Here is a 23,836-nt window from a genome sequence, read left to right as displayed (position 1 = left end):
TCTATTTATGCAGCATTTTACCGCCCCCCACCCCCAAAATAGGAACTGCTTTCACCGTATAGATTTAGTTCAGTCTCTCCCCGACTCCCCAAGGAGATGGGGCCCTCCACCACGCTCTGCGGTACTTAGTCTGAAATGGATGGGGAGCCCCAGACAGGGCCCAGGAAGGCCAGGGCTCACCAGACTGGGCTGGAGACGCACTACTCCAGGCCGGACACCAGGCCCCACCCCAGGCCCCACCCCGAGTCCAGCAGCACCTGGCAGCCGGTGCTCCCCCTGGTGCTTGGTTCCCAGCACAGCGGGCGTTTGGCCGCACACCCGGGTTTATGTAATGCACATCTGTCAGGGTCCGTATGACGGGGGGGCTTTAAAAAAAATAATGGTGACATATAAAAATTCACGGTGATAGTTCTCCCACGGAGTCCTAGGTGAGACGGCACCGTCACCCAGGCACAGGTAGTCAGATCCAGGTGGATGTGCGGCAAGTCACCACGCATTTCCCACACCCGAGCGCGCATCGGCATCCAGGCACTCTCCGACGAGGCACGCAGTTCGGGGGAGCCCGCTGGGTGGACGCCTTCTCCGGTGCGAGCGCGGCGGGGGCAGGGCGGGGCCGCACGGGGCAGGTGCGGGCCTCGGGCGGCTGGAGCGCGGGGCCCCGGGGGCCGGCCCGCGAAGCGAGTTCCGCAGCCCGCCCCGGCGCCCGCCCCTCGCCGCCCGCGGCTCCTCCTCGCTTCGCCATGGTGGAGCGAGGCGACGCGGCGCCGCTGCTGCGCTGGGCCGAGGGCCCCGCCGTGTCCCCGCCGCAGGCCCCGGAGCTGCAGGCTGGAGGCCGGGGCTGGGGCGGCGGCGGGGGCGGCCGGGTGGCCGCGGAGCCGCGGAGGAGGCGGCAGACGGAGGAGCTGGGTGCCTCCGAGGTGCTGCTGCAGCCCGGACGCCTGGAGCTGGGCGACGTGGAGGAGGACCAGGTGGTGGCCGTGTTCGTGGTCACCTTCGATCCTCGCTCGGGTGAGAGCCTCTCCGGGGCCGAGGGCGGGGAGAGGGTCGCCACCCCCACACCGGGCTCGGCGGGTGGCGAGTGGCGGGGGAGGGGCCCGCGGCGCGCGCGCCCACACACCTGCACCCCCACCCGGCACCCGGCTCCTGCCGAGCGAGCGGGTTGTGGGCGTACGGTCTGGGCGCGGGACGCGGGGCTTTGTTCCCTGCACCCTCCGACCCCCTCTGCTTTCCGCCCCGCAGCTTCTCAGCAGCTCTCAGTCCGCCCCCCGGGCCCATAGCCTTGTTTGCGCTTCTCCAGTAATAGAGGGTCCTGTTTGTGGCCACGGACACACGGGCTTTTGTTTTGTTTTCGTGTTTGGCTAAAAGGTGCCCCCTCCGCCTGTAAGAGGAGGAACCCTACAGGTTAACTCCTGACACTGAGTGTCCTAAGCTTACCCCCGCCCTCCCCACCCAAACCCACTCTCCACCTGTGCCTGCACGGGAACTTTCCGAGCGGCCAAAGTCACTTTCTCTGATCGTATTATTTTGAGGAATTAATGCCGGCGGCGTTTGGGGGGAGGAGGGGCATGGGATTGAGGTACTGAGCTGGAGACCGATTAAAGAACTCAGGTAGGCTCCTGGTGTTGCGAGAAGGGTTGTGGCACGTAGCCTTTCCCCGGGCCATCCAGTCAGGAAGTGTACAGGTTAGCGGTGAGAGACGTCACGGGGGTCAGGAGTGAGTGAACAGATCCCTTTCTCTGCCAGTCCTGGCCCGCGAGGGGCTTTGTGGTCGTTATCGGAGGCAGGAGAGCTGAGGTCAGGGCTGCGGGCTTTCAGAACTCCCGCGGGGTTGCTGGCGTGCGGAGTGCCTGTCAGGGAAAGGTACATACCTGCTGCTTTCTGGAATTCCCCTCCTGGTCCCCCCACGGGGAGCGGGGCTGCATTCTGGGGAGCTTGATGGGTGCCCTGCAGTGGGATGAAGAGCGGTAAGGACCCCGAGAAGGGGATGCAGACAGGGCAGCAGAGAGGGTTCCCATGGGGTAAGGTAACTGTGCTCAGGGAGTGTACACCAGCGAGACACAGGAAGTGTCCCGGCGTTGGGAGGAGGCCAGGCCTGTCTGACTGTTCCTTGGCCGCATCCCCGTGGCTCTCACACGGCTTTGACTGTGACCCACCCTGTGAAGTTAATTTTACATCACAGTCAATATCCTCACGTGCATACATTCGTGACTCCCACAAAAGTTCCATGAAATAGTACCGATATTTTGTACCTGTATGTAGTGCGTACTGGTACTTTCTTACCATTTGTAAAAATGTTTATGCTATTCCCACATTGATTCACATATTGTTAGGCCTCCCAGACACCAGGAGTTTGAAAAACTGCTCTTTTTTGGCCGAAGTAACCCTTACTGCTAGACAAAAACAGATACTTTGTAATTGATAATACTCATTATACCCTACCTCATCACCTGCAGGTCAATGTAGCAGGTCCTCCGATGACATTGTTTCATTCAACTGCTTTTGTTATAACATCAATGAGGAGGAATAATCGACTCCTGACCAGGGCCACTGTCTCTGGAGTTGTCCCATTTTCCCTGTCTCTGCATGGGTCTTCTCCTAGGACTCCAGTCCCATCACCCCTCCCCCTGCCCCAACTCCTGGCGTCCCAGGGATGGGCACATGAGGCAAATGGCATTTCTAAATGTCCCATCTGAGTGAGTGTGGGTGGAAGTGTGGGTGTGAGTGTGCCCTGCGGTGGACGGGCGTCCTGTCCAGGTTGGTTCCCACCGGCGCCTGAGCCACCAGGAGAGGCTCCAGCCACCTGTGACCCTTAACTGGCACAAGCGGATTGGAAAAGAGTTACTTTACTTGTTTGTGTTTATCTTCCTTAAATGCATGTGCAGCTAACATTTCCTTCAATGTTTAATATCTGAAGTGTTTTGGGGGCCTTTATTTAGAAGCTTGGTGGTAGTTTTGAGACCAGAAATAGGCTGTAGGAACTTAACTCTTGTTTCTGTCAATTGGCCTTTGGTAAAATCGGTTTTGTTAAATGTCCTTTCACTTTGAAGCCTCAGTTGCCAAGACCCGAAGGTCAAGATTAAGTGAGAACTTCCTGTTGATGGGAGCTTGAGATTCACTCTAGGATGTGTTGGACAGCAGCAGAAGAAATGGGGCATTGACAGGCTGACTGAGCAGTGGTGGCTCTGGCGGAAGAGGCGGGGGGAGGGGGAGGAGAAAAGAAAGTGCCAGGTCAACCACAGGTGCAGCGTCAACAAATGAAAAGCAGAGGGCTGGCGCCCTCGCCCTGCCTTGGCCGGCACAGCTGGTCAGCGCGGGGGTGTGGGTTTGTGTGGGCCAGGCACCAGCCCCGTACGTAATGGTTTTTCAGGGGACGGTCAGTGTGGAAAGAAGGGATTGTGAATGATAGCCGGACACTGACTTTACCCAGGCAGGCATTTGACTCTAAGGCTGTTTCACTTGATCCTGGATGATCACTTCCATGCCGTTTATATGTGAGAGTATAATTCTTCTGGGTACGGAAGAAGAGAGTAATTCCTTTATACCTTTAGATACAAGGTTTGGCAAGGTGGGTTGGGCATCCGTAAGGGCAAATCTGGGAAGATGTTATTTTCATTGGGCTCATGGTGTGAAAATGATGGTTGGTGTAGGATCTACAAATGATGTGAGGACTTAGGGGTGTGTGCATGTGAGTGTGCATGCGCACACACACACCCTCACTCTGACATCCACACAGTCTTTATCTGGAGCAGGGAGTTCCTAGGATGGCGGTGCTGGCCGTCTGGACCACAAAGCTGCTATTGAAACCAGGCCCAGATGCTCGTGATGCACTCTGGTGGGAGAGGGTGGCGGCCGGGGTACCGCTTTCTCGTGTGTTCAACCCACTCTGTAGAGCCCTGATTTAAAATTTTTATTTTGTTCTTTGGGTTTCTAGTAAAATGTTCTCGCTTTCCTCTGTTTAATTAAGGGGAAAGGTATTGTCACACTTGGAAATCCACCTTCTCCCTCCCTATGGAGGGGGCACAGCTGTCTCACCATGGGACTGAGGACTTGTGTGCGTGTCCGGGGCAGATAAAGCTTCGGACCTGCAGTGCATGACACCTGTGAATCTTTCCCCTTGGCCTGTTTCTTTACAAGATTCACTTTGTATCGCTGCAGTTCCCCCAGAGTTATTTTCTAGGTGTGTGGGGGAAATTCCTGCCCTGTGTGTGTTTGTATTGGGGCTCCCTGGCGGGCGGGGGGGTGATGAGGGGCAGAGAACCCACTGAGGTTTTTAAGATGTTTCTTTTCCTTTTGTTCTCCTGATTAAGGATGAATTACTATCTGTGCCTCCCTCACTCACTACCCATGCCTAAACTACATCTAAACACCTATTTAATGCAGCGCACCTGAATGCTCCTATGTTTATACCAAATGAGTGCACACGAACCACTCCCACTAATTTTAATCTGCATACCGTCTCTGCGCAGCCAATCACGCTCGAGCATTTTCTTCCCAACAATGGAGTGGCAAGAGTTGCTCTGGGATGAGGGCTAGGTGTGGTGTGTGCAACCTGACCTGGATGCTGCCCAGTCTGTCTGACCTGTGCAAACAGTAAGTGGCTCCAGCCATGGGTGGGACAGTGACAAAGTGAAATAAGAATGGGAAATTTGGAGGATAATTTTGAGATGCAAAGAGCAGTCCTGAGAATGGCTGGCTGACAGAGACCAAGAGAAGACCAATTCTGAGAGCCAACAGGAAGGTCTCTGAGGATGACTGACTCGGCCACCTCCTTTCTCCATAGTTTCCATCAGATGCCAGTGAAATACAGTTGTGGTCAATTTCATCAATCCCACATTGGCAGGATCTTTCCCAGGCTGCTGGTGACTCACCTGCTGTGGTTTTCAGAAAGAAGTCCCTGTGTGGCTCTCTGTTGTGAATTCTGTTTCTTCTCTTGAAAGTCTATGGAGGGTAAAGCAGGAGTGGGGATTCTAGCACCCACCAGGTACTAAGCACCTACTGTGTGTCGGGAACTATGCTGCGCATTTCAAGGACCTTGCCTCTAATCCTTCCAACAGTCTTCTCTGTGATGATGAGAAAAACCGAGGACCAGAGCTGCTAAGTCATCTCAAGTCACAGAGCAGAGAGGGACAGGGCCCAACGGCGATCCCCAGAGACCTGTCTCCAGGGCGGGCCCTCCTTGCCCACACCACACGGCCCAGGGTAAAATGATACAGGGCCTGAGAAAGTGGGAGGTTGTTTTCCATGTAAAATGCATGCCCTGAAAGTCGGCCCTGGGTTGGCATAGGGCTGACTTGTCCTGCCTCAAGTTTCTTTATGCTGCCAGTTCTTCCTTTGCTTTGGGTAGATCCTCCTCCTAGGTGATTTTCAGATTATACACTTAAAGCAAGTTAAGACCAAAACCAAGTGATACAGGCTGTTTACTTTTCTGGTGCTGGCGTCTGAGCCAAATCATCTTTTGAGGTCTCTTCCCTGCAGTGTTGGGGCTGTGAGTACTCCGGGATCCCTCTTCTTCCCCTCTGGAATTAGGGGGTGTGTAGGGCACGGGGAGAGTGGAAATCAAGGCGGATGTTGGAGAGGGGAAGACTGGTCCAGGGAAGCTGCACCGGACCTCCGGCGGAGACAGCCCCTGCTTCTGACATGAAGGCCTCACCTGGGGAGATCCTTGACTGGGAAACACCCAACCGTGAACGAGAAGGAGGAAGGAAGCCGCGTATTTCCCGTTAGCAAGAGACTGTTTTGGCTCCAGAACATTGCCTTTTCTACTTTAAATATCTGACATGAGCTTTCTCACAGGCAGCCGTGGCTAATGCCTATTCTCCCCGAAGACACGGTGGCTCAGGAACTCCGAATATGCCCAGGGGTGCGGTCACTTCACATTTAAGCAGAAATAAAAGGCAGGGGCAGCCCTGGGCACAGATAGGACGGAGTGTGTCACCTAGCCGAGGAGCTTATAACACGTCATCAGCTCTGAGAGGCCCTCACACACAGCTGCCAGGCTGACCTTGGAGTGGCAGGTACGTCCACAGCCAGGCTCAGCATTGCCCTCTGGCTCCCCTGTGGGTAACTGAGCCGCCAACCCAATAAGCTGTTAGTCCAAGTTCCTTTAAACATGGACATATTTGTCTTTGCAGGAGCCGAAGTTATGTTCCACCAATATTTACTGAATGACTGACTGAATGTACACAGTGTAGGCTGCCACCTTTGTTCCCTGTGCGGTCCTGTGGACCCCTCCCCAGAAGCTCTCTTTGCAGCTGGAGGCTAAGCAGGGCCTGTGGGTACCTGTCGTGGCCCAAGAAAAGGGTGGGTGTGGGGACAGAAGGAGAGAGAACGAGGGGGAAGAGGCAGGGTCGATGGTGACGCGGCCCTCTTTGATTGACTGCCCCTGAGTGAGCCCGTCTGTTGAATCTGTCCCAGCCCCAGGTCCCTGGCCGAGTGCCTACAGTGTGGTGAGCACGTTTGGGAAACCGCAAGGCTTGGAGTGTGCAGGCTGAGCCGGGGCGGGGCGTCTTCAGTTTCTCTAGCATTACATCCTTGCCACAAGGATGGCTGTGTTTGTGAAATCACTTCCCTTTCCGCCTCAGTGCCAGGGGTGTCCAACCTGCGGCCCAGGGTGGCTGTGAATGCGGCCCAACACAGAATCGTACATTTACTTACAACATTGTGAGATTTCTTTGTGATTACATGTTGCAATGTATTTACCATGTGGTCCAAGACCACCCCTTTCCTTCCAGTGTGGCCCAGAGCCAGCCAAAGGTGGGGCCCCCCTGGCACGTTTTCTGTACAAACTGGTCTCCATTTCTGAGGAGAGGCAGTGTTTCTGGCAAAGGATGCCCTGCGGCTATGATGCCTCTTCATCCCCCTGCTGATAACACTTCACCTCCATAACTTTTTCCTTTGACCAGGGCCTTTATCTTACCTTGTTTTTCCACATCTCGGTTATTTCAATTGTGTTCCCCAATTTGTTGAATTTTTTTTAAACCTCTGTAAAGCTGGAAAAACCTACAGTAAAAACCTATACATCCTTCACTTAGGTCTTCATTTGTTGGCATTTTACCGCACTGCTTCAGCCTTATACAGCCTGTTCTGCTATAAGGTGCCACCTATAAGGTATGTTCCTAAGAATCGGAGGCCCAAGAAATGGGCGGGTGTGGAGCAGAAGGAGAGAGAAGGAGACAGAACAGGCACCGGTGGTGGTGACACGTGTCTCTTTGACTGACTGAGAGTCACTGCGCTGTGAAAACTGTGCAGTAGAAGTCACAGGTTTATGGGGGGAAATGGGGCAGGGACATGTCACTCAAAACTGTCAGTGATGCATTAAAAAAATGATGGGAACCGAATAAAAAAATGGTAGGACAGTTTTCCGGAGGATCCACGGTTAAATTCACCAATACTCTAAACGTGGCACTTTACCTTAAAAAAGACCCGAGGTTTGCCTGTGAAGGAGGGTGCTGGAGGCGTCGTGAGTTCTGGGAAGTGGCGGAGGAAGAGCTACGGGAAGTGGGACGGGAAGTGGGGACACAGTGAGCGGAGGGAACAGGCGGGCGTCTACGGTCTGTGTGAGGGTGCCCCGTGTGTGCCCCCCGCCCCCACAGCTCTGTTCCACTCAGGGCCGATTTCCCGCGTTCATGCTGGGAGCCTCAGGGTGAAAATCACCCACCGGCCACCATGAGATCCCCCGCGATCGGATCGCTCCCTCGTGTATCAGTCACTGTGGGACAAGCTCAGTATTTGAGAGATAAAGCCAAGGTGGAGTATTAAAGAAAATTTACAGTTTAAACACATGCACTAGAAAAGAAAACTTTTAAAAAGAATGAGCTAAGTGTTCATTTTAGGAAGTCAGAAAAAGAAGAGGATAAACTACAAGGGAGAAATACATTAAAAAACTAGCTTTTCGGGCACACAGTAAAGATCTGCTGGGACTATTTTTCAATGGCAGCTCACATTCAGTACCGTTTGGACGGGTTTCAGGTGTGCAGCTCAGTGCTCAGTCACATGCCCTACTAAGTGCTCCCCCGTTACCCCAAGCACCCACCTGGCACCACACATAGTCACCGCAGAGTCGTTGGCTATGCCCCCCACGCTGTACCTTACATCCCTGTGACTATTTTGTGACAGCCTATTTGTACTCGTTAATCCCTCCCCCCTTTTCACCCAGTGCTCGACCCGCCTCCCCTCTGGCAACCATCAGTCTGTTCTCTGCATCTATGAATCTGCTTCACTTTTTTTTTTTCTTTTGGTTTGCTTATTCTGTTCTTAAGGTTCCACATAGAAGTAAGATCATATGTATTTGTCTTTCTCTGACTGACTTATTTCACTGAGCATAATACCTTCTAGGTGCATCCATGTTGCCACAAATGGTAAGATTTCATTCTTCTTTTTATGACCAAGTGGTACTCCACTGTATATATGTACCACCAGTTTTCTATCCACTCATCTATTAATGGGCACTTGCGCTGCTTGCATATCTCGGCCATTGTAAACAGTGCAGCAATGGACCATTCTTTCCATTGCATATATTCTTTTGAATTATTGTTTTGGGTTTCTTTGGGTAAATATCCAGAAATGGAATGGCTGGGCCATAGAGCAGTTCTATTTTTAATTTTTGGAGGTATCTCCATGCTGCTTTCCACAGTGGCTGCACCGGCCTGCATTCCCACCAGCAGTGCACGAGGGTCCCCTTTTCTCCACATCCTCGCCAGCACTTGCCGTTTGTTGATTTATTGATGATGGCCATTCTGACAGGTACGAGGTGATCTCTCATTGTGGTTTTAATCTGCACTTCTCTGATGACCGGTGATGCTAAGTATCTTTCATATGTCTGTTGGCCATCCGTGTGTCCTCTTTGGAAAAGTGTGTATTCATGTCCTCTGCCCATTTTTCAAATCGGACTGTTTGGGGTGGGGGTTGGATTGACTTGTTTGAGTTCTTGGTAAATTTTGGATATTAACTCCTAATTAGGTGTATCATTGGCAAATATCTTCTCCCATTCAGTAAACTGTCTTTTCACTTTGTTGATGGTTTCCTTTACTCTGCAAAAACTTCAGTTCGGTGTAATCTTCTATTTTTTTTCTTTTGTTTCCCTTGTGTTCCACACTGCCTTGATTACTATGGTTTTGTAGTAAGTCTTAGAACTGAGTAGTATTAGTCCTCTCACTGTTTTTCTTCAATATTGGGCTGGCCAAAAATTTCCTTTAGCTTTTTCTGTACGATGGTTGTAGTAGTGCTTCATTGTCTTTAACTTCATTTGAAACAATTTTGTCAGATTGTATTGTAACAGCTGTCATATCAGCGTGCATTTAAAAAAACATCAAAATTGGTGAATTTTTGTACAACCATTTTAATATTAAAGATGGAAGAAAAATACACATTTTCTACATATTATGCTTTATTATTTCAAGAAAGGTAAAAAAGCAACTGAAATGCAGAAAAGTTTGTGCCATGTACGGAGAAGGTGCTGTGACTGATTAAATGTCGCAAAAGTGGTTTGTGAAGTTTCTTGGTACTGTTGACACTTTGGCCAAATAATTCTTTGCTATAGGGCTGCCTTATGCATTGGAAGACATTTAGCAACATCCCTGGCCTCTACCCACTAGAAGCCAATAGTGGGAGAGAGCCAACATCCTCAAAATACCCAAATCAATAAAGTTATTGGTGAAAATGAAAAATGTGTCTTTTATGGAAAAAACTAAATGGACTTTTTGGCCAACCCAATGTGATCTTGGCTACAAAGTAACTTGCTGAGATTTTGATTGAAATTGCCTGGAATCTATAGCATAAGCAAATGTGAACTTTCCTCTGCTCTAATTCTTCCCTGAAACATCAGTTGTGTTGACACAATTCGGTAACCATCACATCAGAACTGACCACACGCAGACGCAGGCATCCTTTTTCCCCCTGAGCTGTTTGAAAGTAAATGCAGACATGCTGATCCTTCACTTCTAAGTACTTGTGCATCAGCACCCTGAGGGGAAGGACACTCACCTATATAACCACGCTTACTGCCTCTAGGGTAATTAACAGTAAGCCATCAATTAGCTTTTAAACAACATGCCTGCCCTCAATAAAGCTGAGGCTTTTTTCAGTTTTCTTTTGTTTTTAATGCCTGTCCTGTGCTAATCCCTGTGCTGGGTTGGGACCTGAAGATGAATAAGCCAAGTTCCTGCCTTTAAGGGGTTAGTCTCCGGGGAGACAGACATCTACGACAGTGGAGATAGCAGGCTGGGATGAGGGCCCTGGTGCTTCATCTACTTCCCTCTCACTCCAGGAGTGTGGCAGCAGAGCCGCGCTTCCTGTCCGGCAGAGAACTCTTCCCCCAGTGGTGTTCCAGAGCCTGGGCTCCATTCCATAGTTCGTCAGCCTGATGGGCCTTTCTTCCTAACCCAGAGGAGCTTGCGTCTACCTAGACGTGAAGAATGTGATGGACAGGAGGTCATTCAGTCCATCCGACTCTTCCTGTGTCTATATGCTAAGGAGTGGCTGGGCACCGAGGAACCAGGAGGAAGGCTTCGAGACCAGCTGGGGAATGGGGACTCAGTTCTATACGTCAGCTGTGTTATGTAAGGGCTGGGTTCAACCATGAATACCAGAGACCCACATTAACAGTGACTTGATTAAGATGGTTCTTCTTTGTCATCTGTCAGTCAGGAGATCACTGGCCCAGGGTTGGCATGTGGGCTCCGATCCATGAGGTCACCCAGGGACCTAGACTCTCGTTGGCTCTTGCTCCTTTGTCCCCTCCATGATGTGTAGGCGGAGCCCTCCCCTCCCTCATTCAGGATGGCTTGTCACCAGGTCCACATTCCAGGCAGCAGGATGGAGGAGGGGGCGGCATCCTCCTTCCCATTACGGCACGTTTGGCAACTACACACCTCACTTCTGTCCATAGCTCATTGGCTAGAATTTACTCACATAGCCATACCTGTAGGCAAAGAAGGTACTGAGAAGCATGCTTGTCCTTTGGTCCTGTTCCCTGTAAGAAAGGAGGATGGATACAGGGGGTCAACTTGTAGCCCCTTGAATACTAGCACTTCTTTTTTAAAAAATGCCTTCTATAAAAATATCCCTTAGATGCCCCCCTCTTTTAAAGATTTTTTAAAATTTATTTATTTTTAGAGGTGAAGGGAAGGAGAAAGAGAGAGAAACATCAGTGTGTGGCTGCCTCTCATGCACCCCCCACCAGGGACCTGGCCCACAACCCAGGCATGTGCCCTGACTGGGAATCAAACCAGCGACCCTTTGGTTTGCAGGCTGGCACTCAATCCACTAAGCCACACTAGCCAGGGCTAGATGCCCTTTAAAAATAGGTTTATTGGCCAAAAAATTGCAGAAACTTCAAACACTGTATTTATTTCATAGAGATTCTCAGTGCAGAGTAACATAAAGGCTCCGAGAAGGCCTTCACTATAGTAATGCATCCATTTTAATATAACTTAAACAAAGGTTGTTTGGCTAAAATCCCTTTTTACAAATGGGTTTTATGTTTTGCAGAACCCCTGTTAACCTAACTTTGGAAAGCACCCCTTTGGGAGTTGTCGGCATTTTCTATTTTACAGCGACTCACGCACTTTGACAGCTGCCCTTCTCGTGGTGCAGTCCACAGAAACGGATGCGCGTGGGGTCGGCCGAGGGTCAGTCTGGGAGGCAGAACCAGGGACTCGACGCTGCACAGGGTGGCAGCTGGGCAGGCCCTGTGTGAGGCTATTGTCTTTGTGTCTGGTAATGGAGCTCGGAGTGTCCTGGGTGAGCAGTTACGAAGAAGGGAGTAAAATCGGGGGGCGGGGGGGTGGAGAGAGAGAGTGAGCACCACACTGGAACTGATAAGGTGGGATGGGAACCTGCATCGATCCGTCACTGCCTCCACTTGAATAGCATGGGTGTCCCGATGAAGCTGATACCCAGACTGCTATGGAACTAAACTCAGGAGCCAGAAAAGCTGAAAGAGGACCCAGGGGAAGGTGGGCCTGGCCTCAGCAGGCCTGGCTGCCACCCCATGGTGTGAGCTGCCTGGCGCTCCCGCACCAAGCAGACGTAAATGCATCTCCACACTGCTTCACTGCCGCCTTCCCATCTCCACGGGATACCCGCAGGGAAGGGAGTTCTGAGCAATGGAGCTCGGCCTAGCCATGCATATTCCCCAGATGGCTTACGGCAGTGCTATTTGTAATAGCATTACATTGAAAATAAGCTAAATTAGTATCAACAATTAAGTAAACAGTGTCACAGACATAGGATGGAAGTAATCAATGAACAAACTATTGCTCCAGGCACCAACATGGATGAACCCTGCAAAAAATATATTGAGCGAAAAGAAACAAACACAGAGGAATGAAAACTGTGAGTGCATTTCTAAAATTTTAAGAGCAGCAAAGCTAACGTATGGCACTGGAGGTCAGGACCATCGTTACCCTGGGAGGAAGAGGGTTGATGACCTGGCGGGGACATGAGAGGCGACCGATGTGCAGACCATGCCTGCATCTCGGTCTGGGTGCTGGCTACAGAGGCATGTGTGCGTTGGAGGGAGTCTTTGAGCTGTGCAGTCACGCTGGCACTGCGTACCGTATTTTTCTGTGCGTACACAGTACAGCGTGGAGGTAAGTCGAAGTTTCAGAAGTCATTGAATACGTTTCCCGGGAAGCCGTGTGTGCTGAGCCCTGCACTCAGCCTTGTTCTCTGCCATGATTTTGTTTAACTCGTGCTCTCCCTTCCCCACAGGAAACATGGTAGAATGGTGTTTACCTCAAGATATTGACCTTGAAGGCGTTGAGTTCAAGTCTATGGCCAGTGGGTCCCATAAAATCCAGTCCGATTTCATGTAAGTCCCTGTGGATGTAAGTCTTCTCTGTATCATTTCCTCTCCACCCTATACTTTCCCCAGAACAGAAGGCTAATTATCGGGGGTCTGCAGGAGGTGTGTGTAAACGCCCTGGAAAAAAAAAAAAAAACCATATATAGTTTTGTTTATATCATTTTTCTAGCAAGAAGGTCCCGACTTTTCACTAGGTTCTCAATGGATTTCATGACCCAAAAAAGTTAAGAACTACCACAGAAGTCCTCTCCCTTTCTAAGAAATGACTGGACCTCCCTTGAGCTTTGGCTTCCATGAAAGCGTGGTGTTCTGCTTTAGCTTTCGTTAACTCAAGCTGTGTCTGTGCTAAAACTGGAAAGTCCAGCTTCAAGCAAGGCCAGTTTGTCGTCCTGTGTAATTAAGACTCCTGGGAAGAGGAGCAAAGAGCATAGGGGTGATGAAGTGGCTTTAATCTTCTCCGTGGGCTGGAACCCTGACAGACCGCTGTGAGAAAGGGGAAGGAAATGCCAGGGCTTTGGTCGTGGGCTCTGCTAAAGGCACCAGAGCCCCAGGAAGTGAGGAAAGAGGCAACACGGTTTATGCTGACGAGGCGGAATGCTGGTTCTAGGCAGGCCCGGGGGCAGTCTGTGCACTGGGTCATCCGTTGTTATGCAGGAGCGGAGAAGGCCCTAGAGTAGCAGGCTTGCCAGAGATCAGTCCTGCCTCCAGCTGGACGACCCTTGGTGGGCTCCATAGTTTGTCTGAGCCTTGGATGTCTCATCCGTGAGGCTGAGCAGCTTAGGCTAATTGTTCCCCTGAGGTTCTAGAAATGTGTTTTTTTAGGCTGAGCTTTCCCACGTAGAGCCCTGGACACAGTTATTTCTTTTCTTGGGGACTGCATCTCAGACGGAAAAGCAAAGCATCACAGCATCTCTGCCGCTGATTTTGAAGCACACTACATGTCTGGTCCATTTTAGCTATTTCCGGAAGGGGCCCTTCTTCGGCCTGGCCTGCTTCGCCAACATGCCCGTGGAGAGCGAGCTGGAGCGTGGAGCGCGCATGAAGTCTGTGGGCATCCTGTCTCCGTCCTACACGCTGCTTTACCGGTACATGCACTTCCTGGAGAACCAGGTTCGGTACGTGGCTTACCTACGTCGTGTGCAGGGCAGGGAGGCAGCAGGGCCCTGCCAGCTGTGCGTCAGTGAGCCCTTGGTGGTCAGGGCCGTGTGCCCACGCAACAGGCGCCTGGCTGAGAACATCCACGGCCGTGTTTCCTCACGCATCAGGTGCAGGCCTTGAAGTTCCAACCAGCAACCTGCATACTAGTCTTCGCACTGTCCCGACAGCTGGGGTAGATTTTGCTTTCAGCTCCTTTGCTACCGTCGTCAATTCGGTCTAATTAAACAGTCCGCTGTCCCGCACGCGAGTTTTGGTTTTCTGCGTCACGGTTCTCGCCTCCTTGCCCCAGGTGGGCAGGCAGACTCCTAACTTCTTTTAAGCCTCATCATTTATTACTATGTTGGGTGGCAGAAAGGGTTCTTAGCAGAACCAGCAAAGCTATTAATGAGTCATTTAATATTCTTTTTCATGATGTAAGCATTCCAGTTTCCTCTCAGATTTTTGAGGGAGAAATCTATCCCTAAACCCTAAAGCACTGTTAAAATTTTAGCATATTTGCCTCTTTCCTGCTGTGCGTGTGCTTTAGAAATACCTCCGCTGTGTCACCCTGTATATATCACCTGTACTTCGAAAATGTATCATTATTTTGATTTTTAGTATAGTAATCTTTCTTGATCATTATCTTTGAAAGAACATGAAATTTATTGCTTATAGGGAAAAATGTTTATTTAAAAATTTATATAGAAGTACAAATGATTTTTAAAAATCCTCCCAAATCTCACCACTCAAGAGAGAGATCCATTCTCAATATGCAGTGAATGCCATTCTAAAATAGAAATAATTTTACAAAAATAGGATTAATATTTTATGAAGATTTAATGTGCTCAAATAGCAACCTATGTTCATGAACTATATTTAATTTTACTTATATTTATCAGGAAAAGAGGAAATGAAACTGAAGGACTTGTCCAACTTAAAGGGGATTTTTTTTCACAGTAAGATATATTATTTCTTGATCTGTTCCCCCAAAGTGAAGAAAAAAGATGATGGAAAGCATGAAGAGACGGTGCTGTTCCTATTTTTATTGAGAAATGACATGTACAGTAAGGTGCAGAAGTCTTTGGACAGGTGCCATTGGTTTGTAAATTGTGTTTCAAATGCTGACAGAGCCCATTGTCTCACACGCCTGCCCGGCGCCTCCCCTACCTCACGCCTCTGTTTTATGGAGTGCGAGGTCTATGGCGTGGCACTCCGGAGTCGTAATGCCCACCGTTCGTTCCCCTGTCTCAGTTGCGTATTTCCGGCCACATCCAGGGCTCCACGCAGCTCACTCCATTCCTAAGTTCCTGACTTGATTTATTTCTTGGTCGGTTGGGTTTTGCCATCAAGCGCTTTTTTTCCCATGAAAGGATCATGGGCGCTGCCTCCCCTGAGGTCTCGCCTGCTTAATCATATTGTTACCTTTACTCTCAGCTGGTTCCAAGCTCGAGCCTTTCTTCCTTCCTCTCAGGAGGCTGCACAGAACGCTGTGTTGCCTTCTGCTCGTCATTGTTCTGGAGAAGTTGCTGCTGTCTGGGTGCCTTAGATTCTTTCTTTACCTCTGTTGTTTCCGAACTCTTCATTTTTTCTGGGATAGCTTGACCCCTTGGATCTACAGATAGGTCTTTTATTTTTAATTTCAGGAAGGTTTCCTTCTTTAATAATTCAAGTTTTCCATTGCATGATTTTCCTTCTTGAGGAGCACCAGTCCAGCATATGTGTTCTCCATATTATCATTTGATGATTGTTTTTATAGCTATATAAAGCTAGAGCTGGCCCCAAAGTCGACTCAGTTATTCCCTGGAGCTGAACATTTAGCAGGTTTCTCTACCTCTGGGAGCTGTGGTGGACAGCTTCCAGCATATGCCCTTTTCTCTATTTGAAATAATTTAGTTTTGTGCTTCAGAAGTAATATTATGGCGTAAAAAAAATAAAACATTTTTAATGGGATCCTGACACTTTAAAAAAATATTATTCTTTTGGGAAAAATGAATTTCCTAAATAGTGCATTCTAAAATTATAGGAAGGTATTAGGGTCCTGGCTAAATGGTGGTAACAGAGGCCCCGAGATACAATGACACAGACGGGACAGAAGATGCTTTTCCTCGGGGACGGTCTACACAGAGGCAGGTGATCAGGGTGGGCAGCCCATGCTTCCACGCGGGTTCAGGGACCCACGCTGCTTCTCTGAGTGCCCCACCAAGTTCCAAGAGCGTGTTCTGTCCTCTGAGCTATTCTTCTCAAACGCCCGAAGCCACTCCGCACCACTACACCTGATTCTGGCCTGCAGAGAAGAGGACACACCCGGAAGTCGCCCACATTGCTTCTCATTCATTGTCACGTTCTCAGTCCCATAGACACACCTCACGGCAGAGGAGACTGGGAAAGGTCATCCCTAGCTGGGTGGCCTCGTGACCAATGAAAATCCTGGGGCTTCTGTTACAAACAGGAAGTGGGAAGAATGGATTTGGGGGGGAAATGAGCAACCCCTGCTTCCGTTTGCCCCTCTGGCTACCAAGGTTCCCATGTGTACTCTCCTTCCCATGCGTGGAGGACGTTTTTCCTACCCCAGGAGAGACACGGGAGTTCTGGGTGATGCGAGGCAGTCCTTTTCGTCGATGAGCACAAGCTCCGCCCTATCAAAAACCTGTGAAAGAAGAGACAAGTTCGTCCGTCCCCACCTCCCAAACGTGCAGGGAAGCTAGAGGAGAAACCCCCACATTAACGCCTGCCCAGAAAAGGGCAGATGAGAAATGCAGTCAGTCGTTAGTCCATAACCATAACGCAGCTCCACCGGCAGGGCCTGCGGAGGCTCCTCCTCCCAACAGAGCAGCAGACCCCTGGCTAGCCTTTGCTTCTGCTCCCCAAAACCCTCTCGGCCACTTTCCCTCATGACCACCTCTGAACCACTTCTTGGGGCAGCATAGAATTTTTCTGCTAGTGTAGATTTGGGGGTCTAGCAGTTTCTTTAAGGGTTGGAAAGTCACAGACTTTTTAGGCCAGTCATGTGACCACATAGACCCCTCAAAAACTGAATCAGGTTCTAGTCAGTTTGCTTCCAGTTGGCAGGTCTCTTCAGTTTTTAGGCCGGTGGACTGCCGATTAGTTACTGGTGTCTGTTCTCGGCCCATCCATCTTTCCTTTATTTTAAGGGCGACTCCCTGGAGGTGGGACCCTCCATCCCATCTTTACAAATGGTCTGACTCCTATGTCTGGCCAAGAATAAGCTGAACTAGAGAAGCTTTGAGAGAAATTCTTATCTCCTGCATTTGGGGTATAGAAGCAATTGGCTTTTCTCGTTCCAAATGATTAGAGTCTTGATTAATTTACATTGCAGAGCTCAGGGAAAATACACTACCCTCAGGCTGCATTTCTTCCACTTTGGCTTAGAAACTGGCCAGTTCTTGCCTGTTTTCATCCTACTCTTGGAGCAGCTCACTAAAAAATACCAGGGAGCGATCAACATTCTGCTTCCCACTGCTGCCCCTAGAGCTCCAAGTTCAGGTGACGTAGGACCTGTCTTCCAAGTTACTGAAGTTCTAGTAGATTTTTTGCTCTAGTACAATAGGGGTTACCAGCTTTAGAGTCTGAAATATCCATTTTCTTACCACCTTCCCTTGCCAGCTGCTAAGCTGATGGCAGAATGTGGTTTTGACACTGTGGTAACTCATTTCTGGGTATCACTTTCTGCTTTAATTAGGCGAAGCCGCCTTAACAAAGACATCCGAAGTACAGTGAATCAAACAAGATAGAAGTGCAGGTTTTTTTAGCATGATAGTCCCTGAGGGAGAGAAGCACTCAAGAATGGTAGGTGGCTCTGTTTTACTGGGTCATCCCGGGACCCCAGGCTTTGTCCTGTATTCTGCCATATTGTACAGAAGTGTCGTCATCCACATGGTAGAGACCTGCTTGTTAGCAAGTCGTGTTCCAGTGTGCAGGAAGGGGCAGCACTCAGGGATCCAGGAACACATGGCTTCTGCTCACCTCCCACTGGCCACTTCTTAGTCACTAGCTGTGCCTAGCAGCAAGGGAGTCTGGGAAACATGGTCCTTAACTGGTTGGCCATGTGAGCAGCTAAAATTTGGAAGGTTCTGTTACTAAAGGAAGAAGAGAACGGCAGTCTCTACCACTAGCATACAATGAGGAGTCTTTACCCAGTTCCCACATCCATCCAATCATCCCAGGAATCGCTCTCAGTGTCTCTTTCTAGACTGTGTATGTGTCCATGCAAACACAGATGTAGATTCTCGTTTCCCCTTTTCATATGACGGGTAGCAGGTGTACATGTTTTGTGCCTTCCCCTTCCATTCGACAATGCATCTGGGAGGTCTTCTCGTCTCTCCTGTCTTCAACAATGAGTTTCCTCATTGTTTCTGCCTGTTGTAAAGGTGTAAAAGGGCTGTGTTTTCTTTGTCAGGTCTTATATTGACAGACACTTGGTTCTTTCCAGTCTGTTGCCATGACAAATGATGCCACACCGAACGAACAAGTATCACAAACAAGTATCGTTTCAGATGTGAGCAGAGCACGGGCACGTTACATCCCCAAAATGAAATTGGTGGTTCCAAGTGTCTGTGTATTTGTATATTTGTGATGACAGTAGACGTCGTCACATTGCTTTCCATGCAGACTGTACCGCTTTGCCTGCCCTTCAGTAACGCAGGGGTGTGCGGTTTCCTCACAGCCCACAGCTCAAAGCGCTGGGGTTTTGGCATTTTGCTAGGTAAAACATGGTACGTGAGTAGTTTTAATTTTCATTTTTATCCTTATAAGGGAGGTTGAGTCTGAGCCATTCATCTTTTCCGTGAACTGTTCCCAGCCTTTGCTATGTCTGTTTTTGATTGTTGGCCTTTTAATAATTAATTTCTAGTAAGTTCTTTGTATAATGAGAGATTTGTTCTTTGTGATAGAAATCGGAGGTATTTTTCCACTTTCTTATTTATTGTTTAACATTACTTTTTTGTCACGCAGATTCTTTTCTCCATTGAATTCATTCATCATTTTCAGGCTTCTAGATTGTGAGTTACAGCTAGATAGGTTTTCTGCTTGGGGATTACATAGGGCTCGTAGGCGACGGGAGAGAAGAGACCAGCAGAGCGCGAGGAAGAGAAAGCAGCACTGGGAGCGAGGCCGGAGTCTGGGCAGGGACGCTGCTTGCTCACAGCCCTGACGTTTCTAGAAATTGGCCAGACTGCATTTATGAAAACACCTAACCTCTGTTTTATATTCATTCTCATTTCTGATATCTCTGATGTCACAAACTTATTTGTTAGTATTTCGCCTACAACCCTTGGCTTCAGTATCTTCTAGTGAGAAAGTCCTTTCTATGACTGTTTCTTAATAATTAGAAACTATTGGAGAGCTACTTTATGACATAAAAAACTTAGAAAATGGAAGACGGGGTGTTGTGAAATAAAAGGAATTAAGACACATCACGACATTTTTGGACCTTGCTTAGGTCTCGATTCAAACAACTAACTGTAAAACAACATTTTGGGGAGAGTTGGCATAATTTGAATGTGGACTGGGTATCAGTTTATATTAGGGTATTATTATTGTTAATGTTGTTAGGCATGGTGGTAATATTATTTTTTAAATAGACCTTCTCCATTAGAGATGCGCACCCAAGTATTTATGGGTAAAGTGTTATAAGAGACTTACTTTAAAATATTTCAGGAAAAGGAGTGGTCTGGGGGAATAGGATACAGATATAACCACATTGATAAAACATTGATCACAGTTGAAGCTAAGTGATCGATCGATAAAGGGTTTATTATTGTCTTCTTTCTACACTCTGCATTATTCAAAATTCCCATAACTCAGTATTTAAAAAGACTAAATACAAAACTAATATATAGTGATCAAACTTTGAAAAATAAGACAAAAACTCAAAGAAATAAGAATATGATCCCACCAGCCAGTCATATCTACTGTTAACACTTATATCCTTCTAATCTTTTCCCTGTTTATAAATATGCACACGGTAACTTTTTAGAAAATTCATCACTCAATATTTGAAGTTTCTAACTTGATATGTATGCCTCACCATCATTTGGGTGGGTTCATAGCACTTCAGAACCCAGGTGATCACAATTTATTCACCTACCTCACTGTTTGGGGGCGTCTAGGTGGTTTGCTACTTCTCAGCACTGTAAAATGAGCACCCCGTAGGTAAACGATTGTTCATATCCACATATAGGTCTTTTGGCCACATTCCTAGAAATGGCATCTTTGGGTCAAAGGCTATTTACAGCGTACAATTTAACACAAATTGCAAGTGATCCTCCAGAAGGTGGGACCACTTTAGACCTGTGCCAGCAGTCCCTGGGGATGCGCGCTTTTCCGTACCTGCAAAGCCCGAAGACAGGCTGGTTCGCACGGGGGTGAATGCACAGGAGCGAGGGCCTGTCACCCTTGCACGGGGGCACCTCTCATTCTCATGCTGGGTGGCCTGCTGGGTGTGGGGGGGGGGAGGCAGGGAGAGTTGCATGGTCACACAAGTGTGTCATCAGGGAAGGGACTCTGGGTTTAAGGACCCTCCAGGGACCCTCGATGTGGCCCAGAAGCTGCACCCCAGATCAGTAGCATATGTTATGTCAGTTACAATGTCAAGTTTCTTGGACATCTCCCATAGATGCTCGGCCTGCGTTTCCACGTGGCAGTGTCATAACCTGGGCCTCCTTATGGTAAGATCAACAGGAAGGTCTCCTTTTGCGTCCTATTTGACGCCCAGTTTATCTGCTGGCACTCTCAGCTTTGCTTCGGTGCCTTTCAGTGTATCTTCGTAGTATGGTTTGATGATCAGTTTTATTTATTGCAAAATCGATAGTGTGTTTAGAGTTCAAGGCTCTCACACCACAGTTGTTTAGCATTCACGCAGGAGCTGCCCATTTGTATTGACGTGTGTGTTCATAGTCTGCATTTCCCATTCTTCCTGTTTGGCTCCGTCAGTCAGGGCTGCACAGGCTGTCGGGGAACAGGGTCCTGCAACGGGCCATTTCTCTACAGGACTCTTAACTTAGAGCTGCCCTTTAGAACCTTGGTTCAAGGGGGTGTCCCCCCTTCTGGTGGCTCTGGGACATACATTAAATACACAAACACTAGTGAATACTGATGAGCAAAAAAAGGTTGTAAGTAAAGTTACGATTTTGCCTTGGGCCACCTTCAGAGCCATCCTGGGCTGCACGTGGCCCGCGGGCTGTGAGTTGGACACCCCTGGTAGCACCGCGTTTGATGTGGCCGAACAGAAAAGGCGGTCATTGGAACAGCACGTCAACAACAAACCTAGAAAGTGACAAAGTACCACATAAGTTACCCATGATGCAGCAGCCCCCTTTAACACAGAAAATATATCATGAAAAATACAATAAAATGATTCTCACTGGTCTTTTTCGGGAAATTAGGTCCTAAATGAAAACATCCTTGAACTTCATCCTCTTTGTGTTATTTTGTATGAATCAAACTTGCATCGATTTGACACCCCCCTGAAAAATACCCAAAATCTCCCATCTGCTCAGCTGGACAAACACACTGGAGTCACCACGGATTCCCATCCATGCCTGAGCACTTTGTGAGAAGGAGAGAAAAGGCTGTTAGCGCCCCCTGCAGGGTCCTCACCCACCCAGTGTCCTTGCACAAAGCTGAAGGCGCAACGTGCAGGAGCCGCGAGTCAGGGAGCTGCTCATCAGGGAGAACATCATTTGTGGGATGTAGTTGTTGTCTTCTTTCTTTTTAAGATGTAAGTTTGCCTGAAGTTCTCTCCCAGGGCTCACCCAGAATCCTCCCATCTACCTCGGTCCTGAGCCCTCCCAGTGCCCCGGCGGGGCACCTCCGCAGGAGAGCTGGGAAGAAGGAACCTAGTTCTGTGGGAGGCTGACATGCCACACATGGCGTGAGCCGCTTTTTCTACCGGATTTCATTTACAGCTCAGAAAAATACCGAGGTGTAGTGCCAGTGTGTACTAAAATGTGGTGTCTGCATTTTAAGGAAAGAGAAAATAGTGGATTTTGAAAAGCTTAGTAAGTTGCCTGAGATCTCGCAGTGGAGAAGTGGCAGGCATGGCCTGGACCCCGGAGCTCTGAGTCGCTCCAGAGGGGTGGCAGGTGGCGGGCGGCTGGCTGCCTGCTGGACGGTGAAAGTCTCCAATGGGAGTGGTTCGTGCCACAGCGGCAGCTTGGGGAGATTGCCTGTGTTAGTCTTCGATGGTCCGGGTCCAGCCGTAAGTAGGGGCACCTCCCCTTGCTCAGTAAAGCTAGATTTTGGTTCTTCTTTGTTTCCATGTGATGGAAATTGTAGGGTGCCGCGAAAATACAAATGGGCTAAAAAGGTTTAAGTGCCTTTTTGAATTCCTCCCTATGTCCTAGGGTTGCTGAAACTAAGTACCGGGTACTGGGGACTCACAGCAACGGGAATGTGGTTTCTCACGGTCCTGGAGCCGGAAGCCATGTGCGCTGGGTGGGGCGGCTCCTCTGAGGCTGCTGGGCTCTGTCCTCACTTCTCTCCGGCAGTTGCTGGTTTGCTGGTGATCTCAGCCTCCGTGGTTTGTAGGTCATCCCTCCTGGCCCGTGCCTTCAGCTTCTCAGGGCATCCTCCTCGTGGGTGTCTCTCTGTGCCCACATTTCCCTTTTAGAAAGATCCCAGTCGTATTGGTTTAGGACCCACCGTAACGACCCCATTTCCACTTGGTTACCTCTGTAAAGACCCTCTCTCCACACGAGGTCACATTCTGAGGCCTTTGACGTATTTCTTTGGGGGGGTTGGGGAGGGGACTCTGCTCAACCCTTAACACCCCCATTAAATATAGTGCCAAATAGTATTCACTGCGCTCCCTCCCGCATTCGCCTTGAAGGCAGGATTCTCCATTGTCCAAATGGTCCGGGGCCTCAGCGCAGCTTTCTTGGTTTGGGGGTCAGATGTCAGGGCTGCCCACGGCCAAGGTCCTGCCATCCCAAGCAGGGTGGGGGTAGAAAGAGTAGAGATTCTGAGCGTTTTATTTATAACTTGGTGCAGAAGTTCTGAGCCCTTCGTGACATTTCCTCTTCTTTGAGACACTGTGGGGTAAGCTTCCTCGTATTCTTCTGTGACAACAAAGCCAGCCAGCAAGCACGGATCCTGAACAAAGGGAAGCTTGAAGCAGGGAATCTATGGTCTTCCGAGTCACCCTTCTCCTGGCCCGCGGCCACGCTCTGGGAGCCCACATGCTCAGTCCCTAGCCTTCCTCGCTCACGAACAAAGGCATTAGTCACAGTCTGTTGATTCTGCCTGTTTCCCGTGAGAAGGGGAAGGAGTTATAGAGTGGCATCAGGGCGTACTGGACCCCACGCTGGAGCCTTTCCCAAGGATCTTATGTAATTCCCGAGGAGGCATCCTGGGCAACCTCAAAAGAGGGTCATTTCAGTTTATTTGGGGCTTTGCCCCTAAGTGTGGTAGCCGTCGGGGCAGGGAGTGGGGCTGGAGAGTGAATGAGCTGTGGCCACAGCCCGTCTCACCGTGCACCTGTGTGTTTGCAGACACCAGCTGGAGACGCCGGGACATTACTCCCATCTGGCTGCCTTCTACGAGGACAAGAAGGGGGTGCTCCATGCTGGTCCCGGGGGAGGTGGCAGCCTGCCCCCCGTCTACTGGCTGCCGTCCATCCACCGGTACATGTACCCCGAGATGAAGGTGAGGTCTGCCGCCCCGCACATGCCCGGGGCTCATGTCTGTGTACAGTAGTGCTTAATTATTTTAATTAATGAGGAATTTATGTCTTGGGCTCATGCCCAAAGTCTGCTTTTGATAGAGTAGGATTGCTAACTTTAGCATTTGGGTTCTTTTAAAACATAAAGCAGGTTCTCTGGAACAACATGCTTTCTAGCTCTTAGCCGTCATTGTGCAAAGCCGTCCTCATAGGCA

General features: G+C 49.3%; 1 protein-coding gene across 1 annotated transcript in view; it reads left to right on the top strand.

Annotated features, from left to right (window-relative positions):
• Window positions 1-597: 597 nt before the first annotated feature.
• Window positions 598-23,836, top strand: part of DENND11 (DENN domain containing 11) — a 34,840-nt gene continuing 11,601 nt past the window's right edge. Inside the window, exons 1-4 of the mRNA XM_053927332.2 lie at window positions 598-1,008; window positions 12,712-12,811; window positions 13,762-13,920; window positions 23,452-23,605. Coding sequence (XP_053783307.1) covers window positions 741-1,008; window positions 12,712-12,811; window positions 13,762-13,920; window positions 23,452-23,605 — 681 coding nt within the window. The 5' untranslated portion in view covers window positions 598-740. The remainder of the gene's footprint in view (window positions 1,009-12,711; window positions 12,812-13,761; window positions 13,921-23,451; window positions 23,606-23,836) is intronic.

The sequence above is a fragment of the Desmodus rotundus genome, chromosome 6 (genome assembly GCF_022682495.2).
Source record: "Desmodus rotundus isolate HL8 chromosome 6, HLdesRot8A.1, whole genome shotgun sequence".
Taxonomy (NCBI): domain Eukaryota; kingdom Metazoa; phylum Chordata; class Mammalia; order Chiroptera; family Phyllostomidae; genus Desmodus; species Desmodus rotundus.
This window is presented reverse-complemented; position numbering and strand designations above follow the sequence as displayed.